The following is a 14,692-nucleotide window of genomic DNA, read 5'->3' on the forward strand; positions in this document are numbered from 1 at the left end:
ATGTTGTGAGTTAGTGTTCGAGCAGACGTCAACATGAGAGTAGCTTTTGTAGACATTCAAGGTTTTGTCGTAGACGGTCTTTTCGTTGCCAAAGAGCTCACCATAGAAATTGGCTTCAAAAGTTCACATTACATATTTTTACCACCGCAACCGTTTTCTACATTAAGTAACGAGGACAAAAAGACCACATCATACTTGGAAAGAAATGTGCACGGCATTCGATACTCTTCAGGAGATGTAGAATATTCTAAAGTAAATGAAATATTAGAAAGCAAGTTATTGTATACCGCAGACTACATTTACGTTCGAGGACAACAAAAAGTCGACTTATTTTTCCACATATTATTGACGTTTGCAAATTTGATGGTACACCCTGTGAAACTGGAAACTTTGCTCAAGATCCAAACCCCTGTCACGCATCTGGACAATTTTCATGTACTGAAAGAAATGTACAACGTCTCCGTCACTGGTTTTTAAATACTGTATTACCATTATAAATAAAGTTTTTTTTAAAATATGGGTTTTATTGAAACACTCTGTATATTCATCAACTTTTATATTACATGAAGATTGGAATTTTCGTTTTACAATTTTCAAAATAATTTTTAAAATTAAAACAAATACAGCCACTAATATTACACATAACATAGCAAAAACAGAATTAATTTCATTTTTTATATCCCCTTCTGTTTTGTTGAACATGGTGTAGGTTGAATACGTCTTAACGGATAAGTAGTTTGCGGCAGTCTACGGGTCAACTGATGGACCTCTTCAGGCCACCCCCAGTGAAGACTGCTCCACGTCACTTTCTTATCAAATAAACTAAGATTCTGCATTTGTTTCATAACCTCACTTTTATCTCCATAGAAAGCAATATCTTTCTTTAATTCACCAATGCTATTAATAAACTCTTCAATTCGACGTCTGTACTCTTCTGAAGACATATTACGAAAGAGGACATTCTCATACGTAGACACGTTTGATGATCGTTTGACGCAACACTTGACGTTTGACTTAACGACGTAACGATGTGACGTTTGACGCAACGACAAGAGAGATACATTTCATGAATATTGTTTTTACTGCTATTACATAAAGATATATTGGAAACTAACAAAAACACACAAGAATTTAAAAAATAATTTTATTATAAGAAAACGACAATATTCTACATTTATGAGAGAGAGATACATTTCATGAATATTGTTTTTACTGCTATTACATAAAGATATATTGGAAACTAACAAAAACACACAAGAATTTAAAAAATAATTTTATTATAAGAAAACGACAATATTCTACATTTATGAGAGAGAGATACATTTCATGAATATTGTTTTTACTGCTATTACATAAAGATATACTGGAAACTAACAAAAACACACAAGAAGTTTAAAAATAATTTTATTATAAGAAAACGGCAATATTCTACATTTATGAGAGAGAGATACATTCCATGAATATTGTTTTTACTGCTTTTTTTCTTAAATAAAAGCTCACATTATCGCTGAAACTCTTTATTACTCTCGTGACTGTCATAGTATAACACTTATACATGAAGGATGACATCACAATGACCAGTGGAAAGAAAAAAAAAATAAAAATACATTTCTAATAAAGCCCTGTTGGGCACAGACTTATGTCTAACACTAACAACGCTCATATAAATCACCTAAAACGCATACTAAAAAACTATAATAAAACAGATATTTTTTGATGTGGCATTATGAACCGCCACCGTTCATAATACCGCAAAAACACAGGAATAATTTTATAATAAGAAAACGACAATATTCTACATTTATGAGAGAGAGAGAGAGAGAGAGAGATACATTCCATGAATATTGTTTTTACTGCATAGCGGCCTCAAAAGTATCAATGTCACTATCTTTATCAGAATCATCAAAACGATTATTTCTAGGCATCATGGTGGTTCACACATAGCCCACCCGTATAAATTATTGACGTCCAGGTAGAGTAGGTACTTTGAGGGTTTTATAGAATCATATTCAGGCATGTACTTATTGTTAGCATTCGATAATCTACTGCTACAAACCGAAATTCTTCCTCGAATTGCTTTCTCGATAAACATGATCATGTCTACGTCATGCAATAACTCTAATTTACATCCTACATATTTCAACATACAGTCCCAAGTATATCCAGGCATTGTATAGTACCATGCAGGGTCTAAACCATAAGTAATTGAACATTTTCTTCGAAATTGTTCGAAAACATCTGATAAAAGTAAAACATCGGTCTTTAATTACAGATCAGAATACTGACCCAAATTTTCAATATCAAATAATTTCCACACTGCATCAGCATGAGAATACTTCTCAATACTGATGTTTTTATCCTCCAATTTATTATAAAATGCCTCTATTGGTGGTAGTTCACAAGTATTTAATTTTTCCCAACTATCTATAAAATCGTAACAGAAAACCCCTTTTTTGGCTATTAATTTAAATTGTTCGACACTTAAATTACTAAATTCTCTTTTGGAAATTTTTAAATCATTATCATTCAATGTAGCAGCCAATTCTTCCAAGGAAGCACCCAAAAAACTCAGTGAATCTATGAATCGAAATTTTATATTTGTATCTGAATCGTTAAGTGTAAATGAAATGTATTTTTCTTTATTTATGGGGAGTAAACTGATGTTTCCTCTTTTACTTAATTCCGAAATGATGAAATGGCTATCGTAGTTACTTAAGTTATGGAAAACTGTAGGTACAACAAACAGTTTTTTGAAATTTAAATTGCATGCTTGATGTGCAAAATTTCTAAACTTCCCCGTAAAATGATCGTGATCTCTAACAATGATATCTGTAGAGGAAAAACCCTTTTCACATATGTGACACATTGTTGCCACACGTAAATCTGGTTTTTCTTCCACAGCTAAATTCGATAATTCATTTGCAAACCAATCCATGCAATCTCTACCTCTGTAGCTCTTGAAAAAAGTCTTCGTTGTAGCTACATTTTACATAGTAACCAGCACTATATGCTATATGTTTTTAATATTTATTTGTCTTATTATGAAGCTGTGTTTTATCTGTAAATTGTTCTAGCATGCACTCAAAATCGGCATAAACTACAAAAGGCGTAGTTTGTTTATATATATAATTTCTAAAACTAACAGAATCATATTTTGGAAAAGACATTTTATAATTATTTAATTCAGAGCATAATTTCAAGTGGACATTCAATTTACTTTCACTGCTGAAATAATTTATGCAGCGATTGCAAATAAATTTTTTATATGTAGTTTTACTTAACTGACTATTAATTAAACGTGACAAATCTTTGATCCAGCAGTAGTGATATATGATTTCTGAATTGTCAATATCTATAGGAGGTGCTTCATAATCGTTTAGCTTTGGAAAATATGTATTTTGAATTAATAAAAGATTTACATGTTTCTCGTGTATTGATTTAGCAAGTCTTACTGGATATACTTTGTAAAATGGTTTTTTATTATTTATTTCAATTAAATCCAAGGCATAGACATTGACAGAAATGTTATTAGATTTTTCAAACTTTGAAATTTGATGCAGGGGCATCGGAGCTTGCAAGTCTTGTGTATTCAAGACTGTGCTATAATATGGATATGAGGAAGTGAGTTCTTTATTATTTTTGGCTGGGTACAAAGCACTAACAATTGACCAATAAAAACATGTTGGTCAGAATTTTTAATGTTTATGCACCCTCGCTTTTTTTGAATAGGTTCTGGAAGTTTAATATAAGATGAGCCGTTTCCAATTTCAAATTTATTGATATTTACTTCTAAAGAAATAATTTCACTTAATGCAAAACCAGAGTCCCTCTCTTGAAATTCTGATAATTTAAAATTAATTTTATCTTTGACGTTCTCGAAAAACCATCGTTCTATATCGGTCGATACATCGATAATAGAATTTTTAGTCATAAAATAATGGAAACTAGAAATTTCATTTTCACCAGATTTTTTAATGAACTCTCCACAAAAACAAACATAAACTTTAACAACAGAATATTTTTTCCTAAAAATTTCCCTTATTTTATTTTTAAAAATTATTTACTATAAGTCCGGTTTTAATTCTTCTTGTAAATGCAGAAGCTACATTTTCCCATTTAACTCTATTTTTCAGCCCCATACCTATATTCCTATTTGAAATAAGTTGTTTAAAATGTTTGAAATGTCCTATGTATGTTTGTAATTTCCTAATTGTACCTACATGCAGTCCTCCTTTTTAATTGTCAAATTACATACTTTAATTTGTTTTTTCAATCGATTCAACCAAATTTCCACATCTCTATCCGTTATCTTATCAAACAATATTTTTCTGACATTTTTAATGACTTGCAGTAAATTTTCAGATTTTTTTACAATATTCATGGTACTCACCTCTCTCTCTCTCTCTCTCTCTCTGTGTGTGTGTATGTGTCTTAGGCACGTCTATAGTTCCTCAATTTCAAATGACGCTAGCCGTTGATTTTTTCCAACATCCACTAATCCCTTGAATATAATTCCGTATTTTTCCTTTTCAAATTCTTCAATGACTGGTTTGTAGACACTTGTGACTCTTTGCGGTAAAAACACTACTTCTTCATCTAAATCCAATAAAACTGATTCTCCGAATTTGGAATTGACTATTTTTGCCTTCTTTTTAGCCCTCAGAGTATTCAAAGGTAGATCTTGTATTTTTGTTATTGGTTTTCTCTCTGTAATTAGAGACGTTGCGTTAATTTTTTTTAAATCCATCTGAAAAGAGAGAGAGCGCGTAACCCACAAGAAAAAAAAATACTTACATTTTTTGTTAATGCATAATTTTTTAACAGATACTAGTATTTGTTCTTCAGAGCTGGTTTTTCTCTTGCTGGCAGTGGAAGAGACTGACTCCAACACAATGCAACATCTTATACTCATGGCACTATCTCCATACGATTGTGATAGAATGTTCTAGAAAAAATATTTTTTTATTTGCGGCAATTTTGTAATTTTGTAATTTCCTGTAAATGTGGTCCATATGATTTCCGAGTATTCTAATAAATTTTCACTATTTCCTGTACATGTGGTCCATTTGGTTTAGAAATATTCTTATCAATTTCCCGCGTTATCAAAAAATTTCTTATTAATAGGTAAAAGTTATCTTAAGATTGGCGTTCGGGAATTTCCAAAAAAAAAAAATTTAATAAGAGTTTATTTCAAAATATACAACATTATTGATAAAAAGAAATTATTTTTGTTAATAAAATTTTGAGATGATTTAAAAGGTCTCCATTTGGACATGGAATATCGAACACGTTCCAATTAAAGGGTCCGCTGCAACAAGTTTTTTGGTAACTCATTATATTTGTAGTATGTGGTGTTTTTGAAAAAGTACATGTGTCCGTCAATGTACTGGAATGCTCCTGTAACATCTGTGGGTAGTCCAGGGAAAATATCTTTTATTTGTCCTCTATTCCGAACAGTTTTCAAGTTCTTGTCAAATTGCCATGATTGCTTTGAAACATTGTGTTTATTTGAGAATTCTTAGGTATAATTAAATTATTTTCCTCAAGTATTTGTAGAGCGGGAAAATCTGCTACATAGTATTTACGGTCATTGACTGCTATTAAATTATCTGAAGAACTTTGAAAAATCTAAATTATGGGACCCACTTCTTCAGGTAAATAATCATCGAGTATTTCTGGTTGCGAGGGAATAAGTTTCGAGTTCAAATCAATTTTCAATAGGGAATTTTCATTAATAATATATAAATGGTAATTTTCAAATTCACCAGCCATGGCAATGAACATATACTCCGGTGTTATGTCGCATAAATTTTTATCCGGTTCATTTGGTTGATGTGCAAGTGTCTTTGTAGTCGGTGGCAGCGCTGATGTAGGTTTGAAAGGATTATTTACATATGTATTGATTGGTCCATAAAGAGCTTCAAGGGCCATTTTATCATCCTCATCCAATTTAGGAGCAATGTTGAATTGATATCATGGATACATTATTGCTGTCTCAATATCACTGTGAGCAATTCCTAAAATATGCCCAATTTCATGAATTAATACCATAAGTAGGCTAGTCTGATCTTCTGAACTTGATCCATCCAAACTTAAAACCCACTTCTCATCAGCATCAATATGAAGCTCTATACAACTGTTGCCTTTTGGGAAATAAGCATGTGCCAACACCTTTCCAGGACCATCAAATGTACTGGAGCACTCACCTCTACCTTGGCAATTTACTCGAAAATAGTGCTTTCCCCGTACACCTGTAATAGATATATCGGGAGCATAAGGCCGTATTTTGTGTATTAATTCAAATTTAAACTTTGAACTATTACTCCACACTTCAAAAGCCTTTTTGGTTACTTTAAGATATTCTGGAGTTGCCTGAGGGAAATACCATTTCAAATCAAATTTTGACCATTTTGATTTAACTCTAAAAGAATGATCATCGTCGGAAGCTGCTTCACTCACGTTACATCTTGGTCTATTTAGAAGTTGAATTGTATTTTCATCTAGTTCTCCCGTTGCAGGGATATTATATCTTTCTTGAAAACTCAACAAATAATCCTCAAGTTTAGTCAAATCATTTTCATTTTCGTACCCGAACCGGTGTAAATACTTCATAGCATACTGTTGGTCGACAACGCATAGTACTGAACATAGTACTGCAGCTAATATAATGATTAACATGATCTTCACTCTTCTGCTATCCTCAAAAAACTAATTTCCAATCACATTAATAACGGAATATATAATTTTTAAAAAACCCAAAGACTTTTAACCGACCTGGTATATCATCGCAACGAATCTGTCTCGATTACGTGCGTGATACCTTACATTGACAAAAATCTCTTTTTATTTATACGTTATACTTTTATGTTACAAGATTAGCGAATAATAATGGTATATATATAATTTTTTTAAAACCCAAAAACTTTCAACCGACCTGGTATATCATCGCAACGAATCTGTCTCGATTACGTGCGTGATACCTTACATTGACAAAAATCTCTTTTTATTTATACATTATACTTTTATGTTACAAGATTAGCGAATAATAATGGTATATATAATTTTTTAAAACCCAAAGACTTTTAACCGACCTGGTATATCAGCGCTCCCGCTGTTATCATCGCATCGGATATATAACTTTACGCATGCGCAAAAACGAAGTCTCTCTCTCTTACACATTGTCTCGCTGCTCTCTCTCTAACACACGGTCAGACATACGTTGTTCATCTACTGAGAAAAAATCGATATTTATTAGAGTAGTCTGGAATACAGTTCTCACTCACCTCATCAACATTACTGGGGCTAGGCATGTAGGCCACAGCTTGGGTTTTGTTCTGTTTACACTCGTCAACTATGGCACATTGACAAATGATCTCATCCATTTCAGAAGGAGCTGTTATTATACCGATACTCAATCGGTTCATCCTATACATGCCTCTACGGTTTGTTATAGTTTGAATGACACTGCCCCGCTGGTATACTTTCGAAAGCAAATATGCTTAATATGGATCCAGCTTGAAAAAGTATGTGGGACACTCCCATCGGGTTTCGGAATAACCACCACAGGGGAGCCCAAGTCGATAGTGACAACTGTTAATATTTACAAACAATATAGTTCTGTGGTCAAACCTGAAAAATGTGTTTCATATACAAAAAAGAAGAAGAGAGCTGTTAAGTTACATTTTGTATTAGATTTAATAAATGAAAATATTGTCAGGATTGAATACTTATGTACTACCGAGCAACTAGCGGATGTATTCACTAAAGCCTTAACAAATGAAAAGTTTACTAAATTTGTAAAAATGTTAAATTTGTTGTGATGAAAGAGTGTTATATGTTTTAAATTCATTTCTCACATTTTATAGGTTTGAGGGAGGGTGTTAATATTGACAAACAATATAGTTCTGTGGTCAAACCTGAAAAATGTGTTTCATATACAAAAAAGAAGAAGAGAGCGGGAAGCTGAGTAGATAGACTCAAGGTGGTGTCGAAAGCATGGTCGACAGAGTGAATTAAGTTTTTAGTTATTATTATAAAGAATTATTGTAGTCATTTTGTTCCAATAAATAATTTTATTTAACACACTCTATACAACGCACATTTAAACCTAACAACAACAATTTCAAGCTGCTCATACAATAAAGGAGTGAACAGTATAAAATAGAACAACAATGAAATTGTATTAAAACATACATATAAAATAAACGAAGTAAAGCTAAATCCTGAAATATACACAGATCTTCTTTGAAATAAACAAATTTAGTTCTGTTTAGAGGTTGAGTAAATACAAAAAGATTATTATTATCTTTGGAATTTACATAATCTAAATATAACTCAGTAAATACAGAAAATTCTAATTTCAAATTAACTTCTGTTAACAATGTGATTTTTAATTATTAGAAATTTTTTAATCAAGAAAAATGGCAAGTAACAAAAGCAGTTCTATACGATTCCCATTATATTATTATCGAAAAAATTTGAGAGCATTCATTTGCTATTTTTCAAAGAGCATAAACTAGAAAATAATTATAATAATAAATTCAAATTGTTCACAGTATCCAGTACAAGATGAGTAATTATTGAACTTACCACTGAATTTTAGAGTTGTTCTAATTCAGTCAGAGTAATGATAGTCTTTCCATTAAGAAATAATCCTTTGCTAATTTGCAGTTATTACAAATACCAAAATCAGTTGATATCTTATAAATCAATTCTTCCTGTAGTTTTTTGTATCTTTCGACCAAATGGATCAAATTACATGTTAAGAACCCGTTACGGTTTTAGGTTGTCACTAGATTAAAACATCCTCCAAATAAAAGGTTTATTGATTTTTGGTCAAAAATATAACACAACGTGGTGAGTGAAAAACTACTAGCTAACCTCACAATTAATACATCATGTCGCGCCAAAAGTGCCAATGAATGGATCATTGACAAACTGCATTGTTGCCAACTCTATAATTTATAAAATCTCAACACTCCTCCTCGATTTGACATGTATTAATGAAAATCGCTCAATCAACTTAAGATATTATGTAATATACAACTAAAAACATGATGCTTTAAATTATACACAATTATATATAATGATTTAGTAAACATATCGGCTAAATTTTGTTCACTTGATACATAATTTATTTCTATTTCCCTCTTACTAATTAAATCTTTTATATAATGGTTTTTAATATCAATATGTTTGGTTCTTTTCGAATTTCATTGCTTTTGGATATTAAAATTGTGCTCTTATTATCACAATATAGAATCGTTTTGGCAATAGTATTCAAGTTCCCTAAAATACGTTGATTAGGTCTTGAGCTGTTTGTGCTGCTGCCACATATTCAGCTTCCGCTGTTGATAAAGCCACGCAAGTTTGTTTCTTGGATGACCATGATATTGGGTTATTACCATATAAAATTATAGATCCACTAATGCTTTTTCTACTTTCCTTGTTCGTTGCCCAATCAGCATCTGAATATCCTTCAAGTATTACGTCACTATTTGTATGTTTAGTATAAGTCAATCCTAGAGTTTTAGTTCCCTGTAGATACCTCAAGACTCGTTTTCCTGCAGTCCAGGTCTCTTCAGTTACACGATCCAAAAATCTGCTCAAATATGACACAGCATAACTAATGTCAGGTCTACTAGTTGTTGCTAAATACATCAAAGCTCCGATGAGTTGTCTATATAGAATGTTTGTCAAAATTTTGGCCTTGTCGTTATATTGGAATCCTTTTTCCATTGGAGTCCTCTTTGGTTTACAGTCTTTCATATTAAAATAATTTAGCAATTTGTCAATAAATTGCTGTTGTTCGATTTTAATGATATCTTCTGTTCTAGTGATCTTCATTCCTAGAAAATTATTCACTTCATTCAAATCCTTTGCTTAAAAACAGCTTTTCAATAAATTCATAGTCTCGTTCACATCTTTGTCTTCTCCTATTAACAAAATATCATCAACATAAATAAGTATCCAAACCTTTTGATTACTGTATAGACAACAGTCATATAAGGATCTCTTAAAATTATTCGGAATTGCAAAATCATTAAATGTATTATTCCACACCTATGATGCTTCTTTTAATCCATACAGAGCTCTGTTAAGTTTTAGTATTTTTGATTTATTCACTTTAAGTCCGGCTGGTGCATATATGTAGACATCATTCTCAAGTTTTCCATTTAAAAATGCAGTCGGGATATCCATTTGTCTGATCTTAAAATTATTTTGTAATGCTACAGATAAGAGTAACTTAATCGTTGAAATCCTTGCAACTGGTGAGTAGTTGGGTTCAAATTGATCCTCCTCCTTAATTTGGAACCCCTTTGCAACTATTCTTGCCTTTTTCGTTTCATCTTCCTTTGTCCTGAAAACCCATCTTGTTTGAATAACATTTCCATTTGTTAGTAGCTCCGTTTCTGTCCACGTATTCAATCTCTCGAGCGCATCTAGTTCCTTTTTCATAGCATTTATCCAATATTGGTCCTTTACGGCATCTTTATAGCTTATAGGGTCATCTTACTCTGCTGATATTAGACAATAAGCTGTGTAAACTTCATATTCATTCAGATATTTTGACTGTTCTAGTTCCTCACTGTGTACTCTCTACTTTGGGTAAACTTTCATCTACATCCTCTGACCTTGTGCTTTCTGTTTCATCATTATTATTGCTGAAGTCAGTCTCTTCTATTGCTTCTTCCTCTATGGCATTTGGTTCTTCTTGTAATTCATTTTCGTATTGTATCTCTATAACCTTTTCATTTATACTTTTCTTCCCACTAGCCTTAATAATTTCATTGTAATCTGTTGTTGTTTCATCAAATCTGACATCTCTTGAGTGAAAAATTTTGTTGTCCTCATAATTCCAAAGTCTATATCCAGCTTTGGTATATCCCATCATGATGCAAGGTTGTGCTCTTCTTTCTAATTTACTTTGTCTTGGTAAAATTACTGCCCATGCTTGACTTCCGAATATTTTCAATTTTCCTAAATCATTCTTCTTGTACCATCTGGTTGCTGGTGTTTCCCCATTGTCGGCTTGGGTTGGTGTTCGATTTAATTCATATGCTGAGCATAAAATAGCTTCTTCCCATAATTCTCTTGGCAAGTTTGTTTCGGCAAATTTGGTGCGTACCTTGTCCAGTAGGCTTCGATTCATTCGCTAGGCTACTCCATTTTCTTGTGGAGAATGTGGCATAGTATATTCCAGCTCAATACCTATACTTCGACAAAAATTTTTAAAATCATTTGATATGAATTCCCCGCCATTGTCAATACGAATTCTTTGCGTTTTTGAATTATGTTGCGTCTTAATCAATTTAATAAAGTCAATGATATTCTGATCTGCCTCAGTTTTATTTCTTAGTAGCTTTACTATCAGAAAATGTGAATAATCATCAATCAAAACTTGGAAATATTTGTACCCTTCTGGTGTAGCTACTGTAACTGGACCTGCAATATCTGAATGTATCAATTGACCAATCTTTGTACTGGTTTAGTTACATAAAAAAAATGGTTTACGTGTACTTTTTCCCTCCATACAAGCTCTACATATTTCTAAACTATAGGGTAAACCTAATCTTTTCAAATTATTCCTATTTATGTGCCCTAATCGCCTGTGCCATAAATTTACATCAGTATTACTATTATTCATGTATGCTACATGATCTGGTTTATTATTAAAATCAACATAAAGAAAAAATAAATTATTTGACATTTCATATTTAAACTTAGTATGTTCTTTATCTAAAATTGCTTGTCTTGTCCCATCAATCCCATTAACAAATGTTAAAATTCTTTTCTAGTAGTTTTGATACAGAAATAAGGTTGTGTGACATACCTGATACAATGAGCGCTTCAATTTTTATACCTTTACCTTGACATTTACCATTTAATGTCCCTTTTTTGTTTGCAAACAAAGCTTCACCATTCTTTGCAGTTCCAATTTTTATTGTGTGGATATCTTCTAGATATTTTCAAGACCAAGAAACTAATTTTGATGAAAAAGTTTATGAAAATATATAAGCTAAGCAAAATCGTTATGTATCTGTATTCGTTTGCGATAAAATGGCTGCCTTTGTTTACTAAATAATAAAAAAGCATTTTGAATAGATTTGTTGGAGTGAAATATTTTTGAGTGTTTAGATATTGTTCAAGTGATATATTAGTCTTAGTTTCAATTTTTAGTAAAGCTTTTTATATTTCCCCATTCCAGTCATATGGTTAAATTAGTTACTTACAAAACTCTACAGAATAGGATACTCGAATAATATATATTTTGACTTATAATATTATTATGAGGAAAGCAGTAGTCAAAAACAAGATGAAAGTAATGTGAAGAAGAGCCATGATTAGGAAAATGATGCTGAAAACAAAAAACAAGAAACAGAAAAGTCAAAAGTGTAAAATGAAGAGAGAAAGAACAAGAAATAAGGAAATAAGGAAGATAAAATTATGCCCCATCGCGTAATTTTACAACAAAAACAATCATAATTCATTAACAAGCCCAAACAATCTTGAGAGCACTTTCACTCATTTCATCGCACAGAATGGCAAAAAGTCGGGATTGCTTAGGCTGCGACTTAATGAAATTTACAATCTTCACTGTATTATCAACCGCCGCTGGCTAAATTCTTTTTCTGTTCAAAGTCAAATGCCTTTAAATTTATTGTTATGCTGCAGTTTTCTTATTTTTCAGTTTTTAGGGAAAAATACATCAGATAGTTACGTATTTTTATCGTATTCCTACATCACAATCGTTGTGAAGAAGTGATTCATGAGTAAAAATGCAAATAAAATTTGAAAACATTATTTCTTTGGCCAGCTTATATAATATCAACAAAATACTTTATCAAAATAAAAAACATACAATATTATCACCTTTGCATAAAAAAGTACCAATTCAATACTCAACGAAAAGTATGTATATCAATCAGTTTGAAGAAACACTCTAATTTTCAGAATACTCATATTTTTTCTTGGCCTTCATCAGTGTATCAAAATCAGAACTTCTGAGATTTCCTGCAAAGTTTCTAATTTTGTTGGAACCTTAATACCAATGACATTATAAAAACATTTTTATTGTTGGTTACAATAGTTATTCATACTTTCAGAAGCAGAAGAAGAAGTTTCAGGTGAGTGAAATAATTAAATTTCTAAAAATTTGGATGAAGCGAATCTTTCAGACTGATGTAAACTACAAAATCTGCAATAAGTATGCATTAACAACATTTTTCCAACAGACAATAAATACCTTTCAGATGTTGAACCTAAACACTGCCAAGAAGTACCCGGTTTATTACCCCCAAATTTAACATTACTTTTTGCCCGAAAACAAAATTATTTTCTTGGTCTTGAAATTATTTTTGTTTAGATTAATTGTGGAAAATATTGCCCATTAACCAAATTTAGTGAGAACTGAAGCCAGATCATAATGATTTTAATTATCTTACGATTTATAAATAAATATTTGACAACATTGAGGTTTACTGTCAAACCACAAGTTTACAAAAATCGTGTAAAAATGAGACAGCAACTGAAATAAATGAAGAAAGACCATTTCGATTCGAAGCTACCAGTCTAACAACATTCATAGAGAAAAGACTATTGTGCAGATTGGGAAATGCAACGATAACCTTCAACTAGGAACATCAATCCAATCTAATACCGCAAGAGGAAAATAACGATAAAGCTCCAAGGAAAAAATTATGTCTAGTTAAGATGCCTCGGTATAATTCCGCAATCCCGCTATTATCCAGTGGAGTCAGAGAACTGCATTAAAACGTTAGCCCTCCATATCTACACCCACTTACAACAAAACCACAAACTGAAAATCTTACAAGATGCTTTCAAGAAAAAGATTAATCCGATTTAAATCCGTCAGACCTACAGCATCCAGTCGAAATTATCCACAAACTGATATAAATAGAGAAAGATCATGGCGACTTGATTCCGCAAGTCTACCGACATTGAACCAGTATAAGACACAGATTGAAATAAATGAAAAAAACCATTTCGATATGGTTCCGCAAGTCTTTTACCATTCAGAGACAGTAGTGTACAAATTGAAGAAAAATAACGATATTCTTCCACGAAGAACATCGATCCCGTTTGATGCAGCAATGCCGTCAACATCTTATAAAAATAAATCAGAAATGGATCTTTGTAATTGCTTGAATTTAAGATGCCATGGTTGCTTTGGAGAATGCTTAAAATGTGCTTTTAAAAAATGTGGACCAGAATGTAAGTTTAATCGACCGTTTTACATTAACAGAATCATTTACTTACATTCTGAAAAGGTTATCACAAACCCTTTGTTGATTTCAAATCTTGTTGAGCTCCAAAACTATTGATACCTTTACCTCCGTGCCCTTGCTGTTCTTCACGCGAGTTCTTTTTTGACAGTTAGTTAATTCAGATTTAATCAATATATTTAATGTTTATAAAAAAAGTTGTTTAAATAACTTAAGCAGTTTGAATAAATTATTGTTAGCAATTTTTTGGTGTATAGATATAGTAATAAAACAACACTGTATTTTGACATGTACAGTGTTGCCGTTTCAGTTGGCAGGTGGGAAAATCAAAAAGTGATGGACTCATCGATCTGGCTTTGTAATTACTATTTGGGAAGAGGTGATTCATTCATTAGTATTAGATATTGCCAACGTCTTGAAAGCATTCAGCTTGTGTAAATCATATT

General features: G+C 31.7%; 1 protein-coding gene across 1 annotated transcript; it reads right to left on the reverse strand.

Annotated features, from left to right (window-relative positions):
• Nucleotides 1-9,288: 9,288 nt before the first annotated feature.
• On the reverse strand, nucleotides 9,289-9,846 carry LOC130451986 (uncharacterized). Its single transcript, XM_056791346.1, has one exon. The coding sequence runs from the start codon at nucleotides 9,844-9,846 to the stop codon at nucleotides 9,289-9,291; it is 558 nt and encodes a 185-aa protein (XP_056647324.1).
• Nucleotides 9,847-14,692: the final 4,846 nt, after the last annotated feature.

Source organism: Diorhabda sublineata, chromosome Y (assembly GCF_026230105.1).
Source record: "Diorhabda sublineata isolate icDioSubl1.1 chromosome Y, icDioSubl1.1, whole genome shotgun sequence".
Taxonomy (NCBI): domain Eukaryota; kingdom Metazoa; phylum Arthropoda; class Insecta; order Coleoptera; family Chrysomelidae; genus Diorhabda; species Diorhabda sublineata.